Source organism: Diabrotica undecimpunctata, chromosome 3 (assembly GCF_040954645.1).
Source record: "Diabrotica undecimpunctata isolate CICGRU chromosome 3, icDiaUnde3, whole genome shotgun sequence".
Classification (NCBI taxonomy): domain Eukaryota; kingdom Metazoa; phylum Arthropoda; class Insecta; order Coleoptera; family Chrysomelidae; genus Diabrotica; species Diabrotica undecimpunctata.
In genome coordinates this window covers 141,467,420-141,484,053 of record NC_092805.1, presented here as the reverse complement: position 1 = coordinate 141,484,053, position 16,634 = coordinate 141,467,420, and the positions used below count along the sequence as shown (strand labels likewise).

Genomic DNA, 16,634 nt, shown 5'->3' with positions numbered 1-16,634 from the left:
TTTTATCTTGAGGGCGAATTACAGCTATCTACGTGCAACTCTATCGTTCTTAAATCGAGATGCATTTTGGTCTTCTTTAACTCTTTGAGGTACAGAAGTCTGTTAATATTCTAGACCCTAGTTGCACACAAAATTTTTAAATAAAAAACATTTTTTTGTATTTAAGTTGGAGTTGGTAATCACCAGAAATAAAAAATAAGAAATTTCATTTAAAAAAACCTGTCACTTTGACATATAGAGGGTGGTACAACAGTTGTACCACTGTGCAGCACCAGTATTTTTTTGTGTATTAGAAATAATGAATATTGTTTTAAAAATCTATATTTTCAGATAAAAAAAATTATAATTTTTTATGATATTGTTGGAAACAATCTTTTGTTTTGCTGATGCATAAAGGAACCTTACAAATGGTACAAGTCTATTCAGTACGGATTTGCTGTGCTTTAGTACTCTATCGGGCACACTTTCTTTTTGTTGACCGTATTGGCTGGTGGTCTGAAGACGTAAATATTCTTCAGGCAACCTTCTTTGTCGTTTATTTATTGGTACCCCACTACTTTCTTCCGAATTAGCTTCAGTTAATTCCACATATTTTTCCGCCAATAATCCATCTATTACTCTTCTTCGAAAGTCTTAGAGATATTTTTTGTAGACCGCGTATATTATGTAATATGAATGCGTTTACAACAGAACAGTCTATAAAATGGAAAAAAAACTCATCCACCATTTTTTGAACAGATATAGTCATCATGAAGATCTTTATTTACACTCCAATAATCCCTATAAGTTAGCAGTGGTTTTTTACCCATTAACAGATTTAGTCCAATAAATACTTTTATTTCCTTCATGGTTGTTGGAGTATATTATTTCTTTTGATTTTTTTGAAATTCCTATTCCGCATACAGGTTGGTTTTAAAAGTAATTTTATCTAAAATATCATCACTATTGAAAAAACTGTAAGGGGCGTAAGCAAGATGTCTTCTTTTTGTAACAATTCCTGATATAAACCTTGTTCATAGTAAAATCTTTTACTGGTAGTATTCTTTAATATTCTGTGTAGACCATGAAATTGTCTTTTTTTGATTAGGAACTTTCGCAAAATTCGTCGGCAAAGGAATAGCCTCATCACTCGGTAGTTCAAACGTCTCGTCTTCACCTGAATCATCATCAATTTCTGATTCTTGATCACTAGGTACACTCTCCTAACTCCTCAAACTCCCAGCACAATTCTTCCTCTGTCATCTCTACTAACCTGAAAGGTAACGGCTCCCTGCTATTATTACTGGACGCCATTTGATTCCTACAAAGGAAAAGCGTTAGCTGCACGTTGGTACATATATGTTGGATTGCCGTATATATTCAAAAATTATAAAGTTTGTATAAATAAGAGTATTGTCTAAAATAGTATGCTAAAATACTTTAGCCAATTCTTTCATGCTTGATTTTTTCTATAGTGGCTGTTTCGCAGTCTTTGTCGAATCATTATTATTTCCTTTTTATTTCTATATATCCTATTACTTTTCTGATGCTATCGAAATGTGATTTTTTATTTCTTTCATAATGACGGTATTTCGGTATTTTCGGTTTCGCTAGGTAGAAATCGTTTGATTTCTCTTTTTGTTTTTAGATGGCGTAGTTACGTCCGTATATAGTTATTTTAATAACTATTGTCTAGGACGGGAGAGATTTTTGTTTTGGTTCAGAGCAGTGGCTATACCGTTCTGACGAGACCTAAGGAGGTCGAAATACGTATCAGCAGTTGTCGCTGTCCTGTATCAAAACAAAAATTTAATACCGTCATTATGTTTTATTACTTACTTCGTTTGGAGTACCAGAAACTGAATATACTACGAATTTTGACCAGGATGAACGGCATGTGGAATGCAATTTTAGATTCCCTTGCCGAGTAATTTATCCAGCTGTTTGTTTCGCAAATTTTAGGAAACACAGTGGTAAAAATTTGAATTCGGTTTCGCTAGGTAGAAATCGTCTGATTTCTCTTTTTGTTTTATTTCTTTCTTAAATCTTTAGAATAATTTTCTGAATAATATCCTACTCTAGTTTCCCTAGATTCCTTTTTTTTTCTTTTTGTGTATTTCTTTTTGTCTTCTATAATATCTTATATCTACTAGATCTTATTAAAATACCCACTTTATTCATTACCGGAAGGGTGACAGTTTAACATACATTAAATAATTTGATAGTTATTCTAGTTAGACCAATCACCACACTTATTTTATCTTTTTTTTTTCGATGCGTATGATTCTTAATTATGTAGATAGATATCTTTGCGTCAAAATTTCCTTGCTATACCAGCTGGTTTAATGTATCTCAATTGTTTAAACTTGTGATTTTTAACTCAAATGAAAACACGTTCAGAAATACAACGCTATATACTAACGTTAGATAGAACAAAAAGGATACACAAAAAAGTGATTTTTTGAAACAAGTGAACAATTTTGAATATAAATATTATATAATATTATAATATTTATTATTATATTATATAAAAATTATAATATGTATATATACATACATACATATATATATATATATATATATATATATATATATATATATATATATATAACACAGTTACAAAACGATAACAAGAAATTCATTTTTCTCCAGAAATCTGGTGTTATTTCGCCAAAAACAAATGTGTAATGCCACACATAAAACAACTTTCGAACATTGTTATTTTAAACACAGAATAACTTTTGTTCCTACATTGTTTCGTGTTTATCTAAAACCATGAATTACTATAGTTGCATTTTGCGGCCATTTCCATTTTAGAAAATCGTAATTTCCGATCATAGGAATTTATTTCCCACATATCAGAGGCTTAAACAATTATTGGTTAAAATAGATTCGACTACTTTCAAATAAAAATTGGTCATGGTTTGATAGCTATATTATGTTGATAAATTCCCAGTATTGTTCGGTAGTGTTAACTGCGTATCTCTGTAACAACCTATTTTAAGCAACAATGAACTTGTTGTTATCGAGTAGGTGTAGGAGCAGTGACGGACTGGCACAATATAGCTAATTAGGGTTTTGTTTGAATTTATATCATGCTTTTTGTCGATACTATGGAGAGCCGGCCAGTAAAATATTTTGAAGTTGAATAAATTAAACATTTTAGGTTCTTTTCCCTACGCGTTTTCCTACTTTGGTACCTTGGAAAAAATAACTAGTAAATATCACAAGTGTCAAAAATTAAAACAAATCATACCTGAAGAGTTAACAAAATATCCAGGACCACCTAAAAAAATAAAAACGTAAAATCAGTAGTGGAAACTGACGTAATCTCTAAACAACAAAATGGAATTTTCAAGAGCAACAGAAGGAACCATATAGGGAATCCGATTGTAAATTGTAGATTTCAAAGGGATCGTTTGATTTCGTAGTAAATATCGACCGTTCTACACTGCAATGTGAATTATAGATCGTACATCTCTCTTGGATTTCAAATAGCTTTTCGTGCCTGCTTTGGGTTTGAGGTCTTATTTATCAGCTACTTAAACGATTTCTTCGTTTTCCCGGTTTCTTGGAGACATTCATGCTTGTTCGCAGGTCCTTTTTCTGCCTTTGATGACCTTTATTGCCTTTTTCCTGAAACATTTTGAACAGTTTGTCTGAATCGTCGGACTACAAACTAGTATTGTTTGCTAGCCCTAAACAATAGTCCAGATATTACTGCATTTACTGGCCCTTAACACTACTCTCCGCATTGCCAGTCCCAGTATTATCGTACGCCAGAGCTTCGTTGCCAGCATCAATGTAATAAACCAATAGTGAATACGTTAGTATAATACATTATCAGGAACTAAAGAGGTTCAAGGAGAACTAATATCGTAAAAATCAAAAACAGAAAACTCAAGCGACATCTTGAACAATTGAACAGTTTCAATTGTTAACATAATGCATCCTGAAGTTCTCCAACGCTGTAGGACCTAGACCTATTCAACATGGCAAACATAATATATGGAAAGAATTGCAATACAACATAAGAGCAAATTTAAGCAAATACATTTTAAGATACACATGTTTTCTGTCACTGCTTCTGTCATATTCAATGTTCCAGTTCTTTGCAAAAGATACCTCATACGTTTTATTATCTGGTAATTATACCAGTGATAATTTCCTATTTTCTTATCGCAATGTATTTTTTCGAAATCCAAGAATATTTTTTGAAATTCACTTTTTTAGATATTGTTAATTGACTAAATTTATAGGCCAGGCTCTTAGGGGAGACCGGTCTTAGAGTAGAAGGAAGCAGATGTCATGGCTCAAGAACATTCGCGATTGGACAGGAATATGCAGTGCCAAACAACTATTCCAATTAGCTTCAAGACCGTGAACAGCTCTCCAATGTAATTGCCAACGTTAGTGGGACCTAATATGGCACCGAAAGAAGAAGAAAGTTTTAAAAAAGTGTATTGATATTATTATTATGTGAAGTAGTTGATTACATGTATGTGTGGGTGAACTATTAGTATTCTGAATAGATTTTGAAAGAAAAAATTGTTTTGATTTTTGATTTTTGATTGATTTCCATCAATTCTAGCCTCAAACTTTAGTTGTTAATTCTTATATTCCGTTTTGTGATATTTCACTTTTCCGCATAAAAATTTTGGTAATCATTTATTAAATGCTTGTTTTTGAGAAAGTAGTAAGAAGGTAGAAGATAGTGTACTTCTTAAAAAGGTATATTCCTTGTGTATATTTCATATTCTTGGAAATATTTATTCGATACGATCCATCAATTGTTTTTTAATTAATTTATGTATTTTATTGTATATATTCTCATGTATGTAATTTTTTATTTCAGAATTGTCAAGGAACTGCACCGGCTGGACCGAGGCAGACCTCACCTTCTGCAACACCAGCGCCTCATGATGTCGATAATATACTCAAGGTGAGTAACGCAATAAACTGATTAAAGAGTAGTTTACATAATAATGAAAATAAAATGAGTGATATTAAAAATAATTCAATTTATGTCTACGCACCAACCTCTGAGAGTGACGAAGAAATAAATATAGTTTACGAAGAAATTTCAAAAGAAATGAAAGAATAAAAATCTCGACTATTGCCTGTAATATGAGATTTTAACTCTAAATTGGCAAAGAAAACTTCTCCTTTGCTTCTTTGCTTCATTGCATGCATATAAGTTCTTTGCTTCTTACAAGCAAGAACTTTTATGCGTGTAATGAATAGATTCTACCTATACAAAGAACCCACAACAGATATGGACGCAGATAACCCAAAATGGAAGAACAAAAAACTATTAATGAGAATTCTGTAAACTGTGTCAACGTGTGAAACTTATGTTACATATAATTTATGAAATAACAGCTAACACAATACAGCTTAAGTAACTAGGACTACAATAACAGTGAACACGATTAGAGCTAGAAGGGAATGTGCTATAATGAATGGGTACTTTTTCAAGTTAAAGACCTTTCTAAATTTGTATACCCATTTATTGTTATAATATTTCTTAAGAGATAGGGTAACTCTATCCCCATCCCTTTGTCGGCCCTCCTTTTATGTGAGTTCTAACTGGTTTTGCGTATAGCATAATTCTAGTCTGCTCCAAGGCATAATCCTGTCTCTATGAGAAAAGTATTTATAGTCCATCAGTAGGGTACTGACGACGAACCTTGCTGAAGACCTTCTCCTCCTTTAAAGACAAACAATTTAAGAAACCATTCCAGACTCAGCTAAAAAAGTTCTGGGCGAGAGATAAATAAAGCAAGTACCTCCCAAAGCAAAAACTCTGTGGTTCTGTACAGATTAAGGAAAAATGCACGGAAAAGAAAAAAGGTTACCTAAGGTATATGTCAAAACAAAGATTGCAAGAGAACAAGAAATGATACACATGTCTTTGTAAGAAGAATTAAAAACGAGCACTGGGAACAAAAGAACTGGAGCATGATTTTTGTGGTTAACAAAAAGAAATATGGCGCAGAAATATAATAGGTCAAACAGCGGAGGCGAAGGAATGAGTAGACCCGAAATACATGGAAAAGGATGCATGGATTGACTATCTAAAGAAGTTTATACAGAGTTTATACAACAAATGACGTTGGAACCACAAGCAGGAAGCAAAAAAATCACTTTAAAAACTAAAGAACATAAAATCTGAAGGTAAAGATATACGAAATAAATTTAAATATGGTGGAACGGCAATGACGGATCAACTGACATAATTAATTATTAACAAGATTAACAGAGGCAATAAAATACCAGAAAAATGGAGAACAAACGATCTAATCTTTATTTTCGAAAAGGGCGATAATAAATAACCAGAAAACTAGAGAGGTCTTAAGTTGCTAAATACTACCCTGAAACTTACAAGTAAAAATGTGCAAGAACAAATAAATCAGCTTAGTAGATGAGCAACAAGGTTTCCATACGGGAAGGTCGTGCGCAATATTCGTCATGAAATAGATTACAGAGAAAGCATTAGAATACAATAGATCTCTTTAATCGACTTAATAATGAGATCTCGATGGATATTATAAAGAAAATTAAAAATATCTATCAAAAACAATAAGATGGAAGTCAGAATAGATGGACAACCTACGGAACCTATAGATACAGGCAATGGAATAAGACAGGGGTATTTTTATAAGCCTATTTTGTCATAGGTGAAATCATAAAGAGCGTCAATAAATCAAGAGGATACGAGTGTGGAACATTGAAATTAAAATTCTCTGTTATGCAGAAGATGTAATAAAGATATTATTCAAAGACTGGTACACAGATTTAATACAAAAGAAAATTTACATGACAATTTCAAACAAATGAAAAAGTCGTAAGTAAATGTTATGTAAATGGGATGTTAAAATAAATGAAAATGGGAAACAGTTAATCGAATTCTGCGAACAGCACTCTCCGAAAATCCTAAATGGATTATACCAACATAGAAATATAGGTAAGTATACCTGGGTCCAACCAACGAGAAACACAAAGTCAATTATAGATTATGTTATCACAAAATAAGAAATACAACATACAAGTAGAAGACGTAAGAGTGCGGAATTGACCACTATATGGTAAGATCAAAATGTTACCTACAGTATCGACCGCGACCACTACACATAAATGCCATCTATTGGAGACGATGTTACTGGCTTACTATAGACTTGATAGGGTGACAAACAAAGACATTACGAGAGAATGGAGAATGGGAATTGATCTAGACATAATAGACATAATTGAAGTCGAAAGACTAAACTGGTATGGACACCTGCACGCCTGAAAATAGATGGAGAAAATAGATAGAAAAATAGACTCCGCCCACTCGAAGAAAATGAGGTAGACCAAGACGGTCCTGGAGAGAAGATGTGGATGATGCAAATACCACCAGAGATTTAAAAACTGAAGATTGCTTCGACAGAAAATACTGTAAAACGCAGAATTCATCGGTAACAAGTATGCGGGATTCAACACGGCGATTATTATTTATCCATCGACAAAATTACATAAGGCTGGCATAATCTTCTGGTTGTAGGTACTGTAGAAACCGTTTATGGTATTCTTCAACAGCAGCTCTAACGTTTTCTTTACAAAACCCATAAACGAACGCCATATTTGCATAATCACGATTTGAATAAGTAGGTGACATTTTGTAACAACTTTTTTTATACAAGCTGTCAAAGAAACGTTAAATCACGTTGACACTATACTAGCACATGTGAAGTCAACAAATTAAATTATTGTTACATCATTCTATGTATCATTACAAAATACAACGACATATTTTGTAATGAAATGTGTTACAAGAACATTTAAAACTAAATTAATGAATAATTACAACTTTGTGTTATTATTGCTGTAACTCAAAAACAAACGAAAATCGAACGAAAACAAACACAGACAAATAAACAAACAAACGAAAAAATAACAAGAGATTGGCGAGTTTCTCCCCACTCATCCGTATATTATATTATATCAATAAGATGTAAACTGGAAGTCGATGGAGTTAGCATTGAACAAGTAATGGAAATAAAAGTACGTAGGTATTAAACTGTCCAGCTATGGAGACACATGAGTCGTTAAAATTGTAAGAGACAAATTAACACGTTCGCTGCGTATATTTTGTTAAGTACTTCTCCCCAGATAGTTGCTTTAACATCTTTTGTCGATCTACTCCATCAAACGCCTGTTTGAAATCGATATACAAGTTGTAAATAGGTATGTTATATTCAACACATTTTTCAGTTAGGGATACCCAATAAGTTGGTTAAACTTATACGAATGACTCTGGAGGGTTCCAAAGCTATGGTGAGAATAGATGGAGATATGACGCAGGCCTTTGATATTGAAAATGGAATTTTCAGACAAGGGGATGCCTTATCAACAACACTTTTTAATCTAACTTTAGAAGCTGTTGTTAGAAAACTGGATGTAAACGGCTGTATTAATACAAGATCTATGCAAATATGCGCATATGCGGATGATGTTGCCATAATAAGCCGCAACAAAAGGGTATTGAGCGAAAAAGTCATAGAACTGAAACGAGAAGCTGCTACGTTTGGTCTATATATAAATGAAAGCAAAACAAAATATATGGAGTGCACAAAATCGAATGAACATGAGAATCTGAAGGTAGACAACCATACCTACAAATATGCCTCCACTTTTCCCTACCTAGGCTCAATAATAAATGACAACATCAACATCAGTCAAGAAATACAAGCACGGATTCTTAGCGGTAATAAGTGCTTTTATGCATACAAAGACTTAATGAAAAGTAAGTTACTGAATCGTGAGTCTAAGCTGAGAATCTACAAAACAGTAATTAGACCAGTGGTCACATATTGATGTGAAACGTGGACCCTCTCAACCACTGATGAAAATCAACTGAGAATATTTGAGCGCAAAATACGAAGGAAGATATTTGGACCAATCCAATGCAGCGATAGTTCGTGGAGAATTAAAATGAACCACGAGCTGGATGAACTAATGCAGAGCGCAGATATTGTCAGATTTGTAAAATCACAAAGACTAAACTGGCTTGGTCACCTAGAAAGAATGCCAGATAATCGAGCTGTAAAAGTAGTCCAGAGATGGAAGCCCCAAGGAAACAGAACAAGAGGAAGGCCCCGTAAAAGATGGATAGACGACGTAGAGAGGGATCTTAAAACCATGAACATCAGGCAGTGGCGAAGGAAAGTATCGGACAGGGCAGAATGGAAGAACGTTGTTAAGCAGGCCAAGACTCACAAAGGGTTGTAGCGCCATTAGAAGAAGAAGAAGACTTCTCCACAGAACCTAAACTACTTTTTTTGTCAGAACTACAATTATTTACATATGGGAAGATTGAAAATATTATCGAAACTTTTCTTGTAGTGGAAGCTGTCAATAATGGCATGTCGCACATAGGCGACAGTAGCATTATATTACAAAATTTTACACCTTCAAGGCTGATGTCACTGATGTATGACATGTTATTTTATGTAATAAAGTGTACTTTTTCCAACAAAAGTCAATATCAAAATAGTTAAGTAGTTTATTAGTCCTTTAATGTAAATTAATGTTATAGTATATAGTATATTATCATAAGTAATGATAATAGAGTCCAACGAAATAAAATATAAGAACAAAAATAATATTCCAATGAAACACAAAAATGAATCAAAAAATACTCGAAAATGTTAAGAAACAAAAGAACAACGATTATGAACACTCCATTTACAAAATTTTGTGATAGCTTACAAAGCAATCTGTAATAAATAAACCAGGTGTATCTGGACAAACCCTTACAGTAATATAAGGACTCTCTTCTAGTTAGTTAGTTATATGGTTAGTTTTATGGCACATCTTACAACCTCTTCTTACTACTTACTACTACTACTTCTTACACTTTTTAGCTGCAGTTCGAGGCATTCCTGATTATGGGAGCAATGCTTTTATTACTTGCAGTATATATTCTTAAAAGTGCATTTTTCACAGAATATTTGTTATATAGTTGACAAGATTCTAGTAAAGCAATTTGGAACAAGTGTATTGCTAATTTTTTGTACAATCTAATGGTTTTATGTTTGGTTGGATAGTATGCCATCATTTGGTCTCAGCTGTTAATCTCACTCATATTCTTATTAGATTTAAGGATTGGTAGAGGCTTTGACTTTTTATTTCCTCTTTTATCCGTTACGTTTACTACATTTTCAAATTCTCGTGGAAATATAGGGCACATCTCTGTTATCTTTCCATTTTCCAATTAGCACTTTATCGAAGTATCTACAAACTGTTTCACCCTCTTTTAATTTTTCTGTCACAACTTCTTTTAATTGTTTTTCCTGTTTAATCGTAGAGTGCCGGTGCAGTATTTTATTCTAATAATTTTTTTGCTTGTACAAAACTATTCAGCATGACTTTCCTCTAATGCCTTCCAATTTTCCGGTGGAAACGAGAAATTTTAATACCAAATCATTTGGCTCAGTAAGTATGCAAAAAAAAATTCACGAACGAAATAAAAAAATAACTCATAATACGCTGACAAAAATACGTATATCCCACTTAGATGCTGAATTCACAGAAACGGTTGGAATATAAGTAAACACATGTCGTTCATTGGTGGAGAGAGAAGCCGAAACAAACGCAGCGAACGTGTTAACAATTGTATAGACCGACTGCGAAAGATATGGAGTGATAATCTTCCATAGAGGCAGCAACCTGCCGCAAATAAAGCAAAATTTCTTATATAAAGAAGGAAGAAGATAATTATATTCTTGTCTGTCCATTCTGTTCATGTGATTATACGATTGACATTCTGGATCTTCTCTATCTTAATTAGGTATTGCACGCCATAATAATACGTTCCTAAGTATCTCTTTTAGTTTTGACCGTTATGTTTTGTATTTTATATATGTTCATTTATGGTACGTTTTGGTTTTATTAGTCTCTTCTTATTTCGATACTATTTTGTGTAATAAGACTCGCATTAAAGAAAATAATAGCGAAATAACGATACCACAGATATATTGTAGTGAAACTTCAACAAAATTTACCTAGGTTTAATCCACATATTAAACTTTACCGATATGTTATATCCATCCAAGTCTTAACCTTTCTTCGGTTATACGATAATAGTCAGCCTATTGGAAATATTTGAATGTACGCGAGTTCCCACAATTATGTTCAACATTGTATCATAGTTTACGACTTCACAATTCAAGTTGACATGTTTCTTGAAATAATACAGTAAATACCAATTTCGTTATCTACCTGTGTAGACTTATTTGTTGCGTTCATTGTATACATTCGACGCGTGGGAGAGTAATAGGTCAACAACATTTTGTCGCCTAAATGACCGATAATTATCGAGCAATAACTTAGAATTAACAACTCGAATAGTTTTGTGTTCGACGTAAAAAGTAATCACTAGCTTCGATTTTAATCTAGAACTACGCAAAAGCGTAGGTGTATCAAAATTAATTTAGGGGCGAACTGTAGGGCTCATAACCCTATTTTTAAATTGTAATATTGGCTCGACGCCCTCGAAAAAGCAGCGCAAAGGTGAGTAAAATTAGCCAAATAGTATATTTTTAAACAGGCGAACGTGGCTATTGGATTTTATCAAAAGAAAACAACGTACAGAATAACAGACGCTACGTGTTACAGCATTTGAATTTGTTTTTTTTTTAACGTCATCAACCCCTAGGCTTATTAGCGGGGTAGTTTATTTTTATTTTAGAAAAAGTTTTTTGCACATAGCATATTTACATTTTAGCAATTTTAGAAAATGCAAACATTTTGTGAAATCTTACATTTTAAGATTCTTGAGAAAATTTTTGTTTTACTATTACAGTATTGTGCGATTTAATGGAATCATTGTGACATTTTTCAATATTCACAGTTGGCAACACTGTCCACACATTTACATTAAAACATTTCCCGCTAAGTTTGTGTTGTTTTGCACTATTTTGTGTTGTTTTCAGTAATTGGTGAGTTTGTTTCGTTTAATTCCATCATACATATTACGCCTAGGAAGCGTGAAAAAAATATCACGTTAAGTGAACACACTTCTATGTCACAACGAGAAATCCCAAGAACGTGTGGAATGGGTCAGGGGGTAGTAAGCAAAATTTTTAAGCGTAAACGAGAACCGGGATCAATGGATGTGAAAAGGTTGTAGTGATTCATGACTCAGCTGTTCGGAAAAGACTTTGGAGAATTGTAGAAGGGCAATACGTTGGGCCAAAAAAATACTCTAATCGGACTGTAGACGACCGGAAAAAGTCTTATTAACAGATGAAACTCACTTTATAGTTCCGGGACAGCGGTCGAAATTCGTCAGGAAGTCTGACAATGAAAACCTTACACCATCTCATATTGATCAAATCGTAAAACATCCAGTTAAAAAAATGTTTTAGTGATGTTTTTCATACATGGAGGTTGGATCTTTGGTACCAATCGAAGGCATGATTGAACAGCCAAAAATACAAATCCATGTTGGAACAGCGTTTGGACACAGAACTCCAAAAATTTCAGCCTGTAGTAGGAGCGATTCTTCAACAAGACTGTGCTTCCTGTCACAGTCAAAGCAAATTATGGAATTTTTCAAAAATACGAAGATTATTGTTTTAGACCGGCCCGGTAATTCGCCAGACCTCAACCCCATTGAAAATTTATTTGCAAAGCTAGACTGTACAAAATCGACTGTACTATAAAAACAAAAATGATAAAAGCGGTCATTCAGGTTTGGTTTCGACATGAAAGGATATCTGGGAACTGTCAGAAGCTCATAGAATCTATGCCAAAACGGGTCAAAACAGTAAGTGCAGCCAAAGCGAGACATATTTCCTACTAAATGATTTAAGTTTACTTTTATAGTTTTGTCCAAATATAATTTTTTTCTAAATAAAGTGTTTTTCATTAAAACAGCCTATGATTCCATTAATTCGAACAGTACTGTAGATGTCTTCTATTTGAGCTTATTTAAGATTCTGTTGAATTTTCGCTGTCGATCTTGCTGTTGAGTTCCCTGGACAGTCTATCATTATAATATGCATATGTTGCACTGAAATTGGTATTTGACAATTGTGGTAAATCAGCTGAAGGTTCTTGGAGATAATGTATCCATGTGTAAATTTTGTGTGACCTAGCCGCAGTCTGTCTTGGCCATGTCTTTGAGCTGAGTGCGGTAGTAAAGCAGAAGTAACTTCTGATTGACTCCATTTTTCTTTCCAGGTTGTGTTAATGTGTATTTTTACTAATGTTTTTTGTTCTGAAAATGGTGGGTTGCATTAGAGGGATTAAATTGTTATTGAGCCATTATCTTACTGCTTTATGAGCTGCTTCGTTATCCATTATTCCAACATGGGATAGTACCCATAAGAATGATATGTTTTTGCCACGTGTTTGGGCATTATATAGCATGTCTTTTATTTGTACACAATTGGCAGAAGTAGGATACATTTTTTGACATCATTTAATGCACTAAGAGAATCTGATATGACAAGAATATTTATATCATTGCTGGTACATTGGTTCAGTGCGTTGGAGATTGCTTGCAATTCTCCAGTATATATGCTACACTCCTTGACCAGGCGGGGGACAGAAGTACTGACTTCGAAAATAGCTACAGCAGCTACACCATTGCTGCTTTTGGAGGCATCTTTGGTAAAAATTAGTTTGAAATAAGGACTGGAGACTGGAATGGTGGTTTTATTTCAGAAGTATTGTTTGAATGTTTAGAATAGTTGAGTAAGATAAAATCTACTTTTGGTATTTGAACTTTCCAGGAAGGAGACTAGCATCTGCTTGTAGAAGTAGATTTATGTGTTCATTAAAGAGTAAGTTTAGGGGAGTAATTTAAATACAGATGTGAAGAGCTTTTCCTTATTAAGCGTGTTATGAAGGGGTTTTCATTTCCCTGAGATATTTAGTAGCACAACACATTGAAAAATATTGCCTTCTAATAATTAATGGCGGTTCTCCTGTTAGGACTTAAAGGCTGCTAATTGGCGTGATTCTGAAAGCTCCGACAACTATGTGTAATGCTGTGGATTGGATGCTAATTGAGCTTGATACAATCTTAGAAGAATAGTTGTATATGCAACTCACTTGTGATTAAAAAGGACTTTTAGAAGGTTTATTCTCTGTTAGCATGATTTAATTAGTTCATTTATGGAGGACGTCCATTTGAATTGAGACTCGAATGATTTGATTTCGATAATTGTTGTAAGTGTGTGTCCGTTTAGTTTTAAAATTAAGTTTAGTATTTTCCTTTTGTCAAATATTATTACTTTCGTTTTTTTGGTTGCAAAACTCAAGCCTATATTTAATGACCACCTTTCTAATTTATGTAGTGTATTTTGTAATATTGATGTAGCTGATTTTAGGTTTTTACTTCTCATATATATATATATATATATATATATATATATATATATATATATATATATATATATATATATATATATATATATATATATATATCAATTAGCCTATATTTGTCCACTGCTGAACGTGGGTCTCCTGTAAAATTTTCCAGCTATTTCTATCTTAGCTTCATGCATCCAGTTTGTGGTGATGCGCTTGATATTGTTATGTTATTATAAGTCTTCTAATTTATTGTTTTTATTTATTTATTAAAGGTTCTATTTATAACACTTACAAATTTATTAAAGTCTTTATTACTAATTTATCTTACACGAACAATTATACTATTTATTATAATACGGGCGTTACATTTAAAAAAAAAACGCGGCGCGATCTTCAAAAATTAACTACTGTTCTCCTTAAATAAAATGTCCCATTTATATATATATATATATATATATATATATATATATATATATATATATATATATATATATATATATGAAATGCCGTTATCTAGAAGGATTGATGACCTTCTCCATTAGAACGGGATCCCATCGAATAGACGAGAACGTCTCTCAAGGACTGGTCTTTCGGCGAATTTGCTAGAAGTCGGTCGACGGCTGAAACTGGTTTTTCAACTGAGCGCCGAAATAACTAGAACAGAAAAGATATTAGCAACAAATATGTTTACAGTTTTGAGTCATGTGACACGTTATTATTTATCGTAACAATATCATCCGTCCATCTAGTCGGTGGTCGTCCTCTGGTCTGGTCGTCCAATATATATATTACAATAATACACAACCACTACACTCCCTCCGGGGGTCAGGATTTAACCTTAATTTAAGGAAAAAATGTTTGGATACGTTGTTTAATGCTATTAAAAATAGCAGGGAATTCAGGTTTTTATTTGTTATTTGTAGTTCTTTTATTTGCTCATTGATTGAGTAAATATTCAGTTCTTGTCTTGCGCCGACATTTCTCAGTCTATCAAGACTTGTAATAAATTTCAGTCTTCTGAAAAATATATTGAGGCATATTTTTGCGTGTTTTCCTTTCAATATTCGCACAATTATAATGTTGTGAATTGAAATATATAAGCAACCCTTTTTTGAATGGCAACAACAGGATCCCAATATTTATATTATCACAAATTGCGTTCTTCCGCAGGTTTAATCGTTTAAATGTTTACCGTATAAAAGAGTTTAATTAACTAATAAATACATGTAATGCATTAATTAATTGATTTACAGGTCGCATTTAAATTTAAATGTAATTAAACCAAGCAAATATTAAACAGAAACCGATAACAAATAATAATCAATTTAATATTTCGAACGCTATAGAGATACGAGCTAGTCCGATAAAAAGTTCGCTGATTTCTGCGTCGATGCGGTGTAAACGTTTTTAATTTTTTAGATTCGTGAAATTCCTCACGGCATTTCCAACTTCATGCTTCCATTTTCGATGTATTTGCAGAAATATTTTCCTCTACGAACGCTTTTAAAGAGATCTTATTAAGTCACGTTTCAATGTGTATTCATACTATTAGTATTTATATTACCATTAATAAAAGTTCCTTTAAATATAATTATAAAATATACATTTAAAATATAAAATTTATCCTTATTTTTACTAGTTGAGTATTTTCGGAGGTTAAGCTCTCACGTGTTGACTTTGTATTTAAGTTTTCTATTTTTTTTTGCAACAAACGTTACATCCACATAAATTGAAACCTAGAGGTGAACTTAATGAAGACAACTCAGACAGAAATATGTAATCAAACTAATGGATTCGAATGTGAGGTCTTATTTTCTGACAAAGTATCTTCTGTACATGATACCGATATTAAATAAAATTGCCGTTATGGGGCAACAACAGAAAGTTCTAATAAAACTATAAATAAACTAATCATCATCAACATCATCCAGCTTCTCGCATCCACTGCTGGACATAAGACTCCTCTATACGTTTCCAGGAAATTCTATTTTGCGCAAGTTTCATCCAGTTATAATCTATTCTTCGTATGTCTTCTGTCCATCGTTTTGATAGTCTTCCCCGGCTTCGCTTATCTTCACGGGGTCTCGACTCCAATAATCTCTTAGTCCATTTATCATCGCTCATCATGAGCCATGAATCATGTCCTGCAAATCTCCATGTTAGCCTTGATATTTTTGTTATTATGTCTTTTATTCCTGTTCTTCTGCGACTGTCTTCGTTTTTAACGCGGTCCGTAATTCCTTCTTCTTCTTCTTCTTGTAGTGCCTATCCATTTCCGATGTTGGCAA

The 16,634-nt window shown here is 33.0% G+C and overlaps 1 protein-coding gene across 10 annotated transcripts in view; it reads left to right on the top strand.

Annotated features, from left to right (window-relative positions):
- lilli (AF4/FMR2 family member lilliputian) overlaps positions 1-16,634 on the top strand; it is an 829,533-nt gene that overhangs the window by 639,257 nt on the left and 173,642 nt on the right. For all 10 annotated transcript variants that reach the window (XM_072527035.1, XM_072527032.1, XM_072527036.1 and 7 more), the window contains one exon: positions 4,835-4,921. In XM_072527035.1, coding sequence (XP_072383136.1) covers positions 4,835-4,921 — 87 coding nt within the window. The remainder of the gene's footprint in view (positions 1-4,834; positions 4,922-16,634) is intronic.